Genomic DNA, 1,126 nt, shown 5'->3' with positions numbered 1-1,126 from the left:
ACCCACATATTGCACAGTGAGAGCTGTCTATTACTGTGAGTTTATAAGCTTTTAATACACCAGTAGTGTTAAAACATGAAGTTACAGTTTCAAAATCTGAAAGGTGCTACAAAGTATAATTCTTCTCTACCATGAAAAAAAAAGACTGCTACAAAATAACCCAGTGTACAAACACCAGACGTCGTAAACTTCATTAAAGTCAGTACAGCTTTATGTATTTAGATAATCTTTATTTGCTAGTCATCACCAAAACTGCAAAAAGCAGTGATGGTGTAGATACAGCGCCAAAGCTGTGATGGTTACAGGACGGAAATGCCTGCAATTACGTTGATATTTTTTACTCCAATAGGAATGGAACGATTACAATCCTCTAATTTGCATACCGCCCTTATAAATAGGGGTGCAAGCGCCACTTTCAATGTTGTTGAGGTACAGTGAAGATCTTGGAAAGAAACTTCTAAGGATGCCTGAGCCAGCAAAATCTGCTCCAGCACCTAAGAAGGGCTCCAAGAAGGCGGTGACAAAGACGCAGAAGAAGGGTGACAAGAAGCGCAAGAGAACAAGGAAGGAGAGCTACTCGATCTACGTGTACAAGGTGCTGAAGCAGGTGCACCCCGACACGGGCATCTCGTCCAAGGCCATGAGCATTATGAACTCCTTCGTCAACGACATCTTCGAGCGCATCGCCAGCGAGGCCTCGCGCCTGGCGCACTACAACAAGCGCTCGACCATCACGTCGCGGGAGATCCAGACGGCGCTGCGGCTCCTGCTGCCTGGCGAGCTGGCCAAGCACGCTGTCTCCGAAGGCACTAAGGCTGTCACCAAGTACACCAGCTCCAAGTAAAACAGTTCAAAACTGTAACCCAAAGGCTCTTTTAAGAGCCCCCCCAGTTTCCTAGAAAGAGCTGCAATTACAAATAAGGTCTATCTCCCGGATTTCTGAATGAAATTTTTACATAGCTAGCAAGTAACAAACCACAAAACTTGATTATAAGCTACATATGCTTTCAATGCATGGGTTTTTTGTATAGTAAGACAGCTCTCACTGTGCAATATGTGGGTGGCTCTCAAAAGAGCCTTTGTTTTAATAGTGTAAAGTTTCACAGTACACTTTAACCGCCGAAGC

General features: G+C 44.5%; 1 protein-coding gene across 1 annotated transcript; it reads left to right on the top strand.

Annotated features, from left to right (window-relative positions):
• The first annotated feature begins 418 nt into the window (after positions 1–418).
• LOC104459217 (histone H2B 7-like) lies at positions 419–844 on the top strand. The gene has a single exon (XM_010080900.1). It carries the CDS (start codon positions 419–421, stop codon positions 842–844), a length of 426 nt encoding a protein of 141 aa, XP_010079202.1.
• The last annotated feature ends 282 nt before the right edge of the window (positions 845–1,126 follow it).

The sequence above is a fragment of the Pterocles gutturalis genome, unplaced genomic scaffold (assembly GCF_000699245.1).
Source record: "Pterocles gutturalis isolate BGI_N339 unplaced genomic scaffold, ASM69924v1 scaffold48249, whole genome shotgun sequence".
NCBI classification, from domain to species: domain Eukaryota; kingdom Metazoa; phylum Chordata; class Aves; order Pterocliformes; family Pteroclidae; genus Pterocles; species Pterocles gutturalis.
The sequence above is the reverse complement of the archived record's forward strand: the minus strand, read 5'-3'. Positions and strand labels throughout refer to the sequence as shown.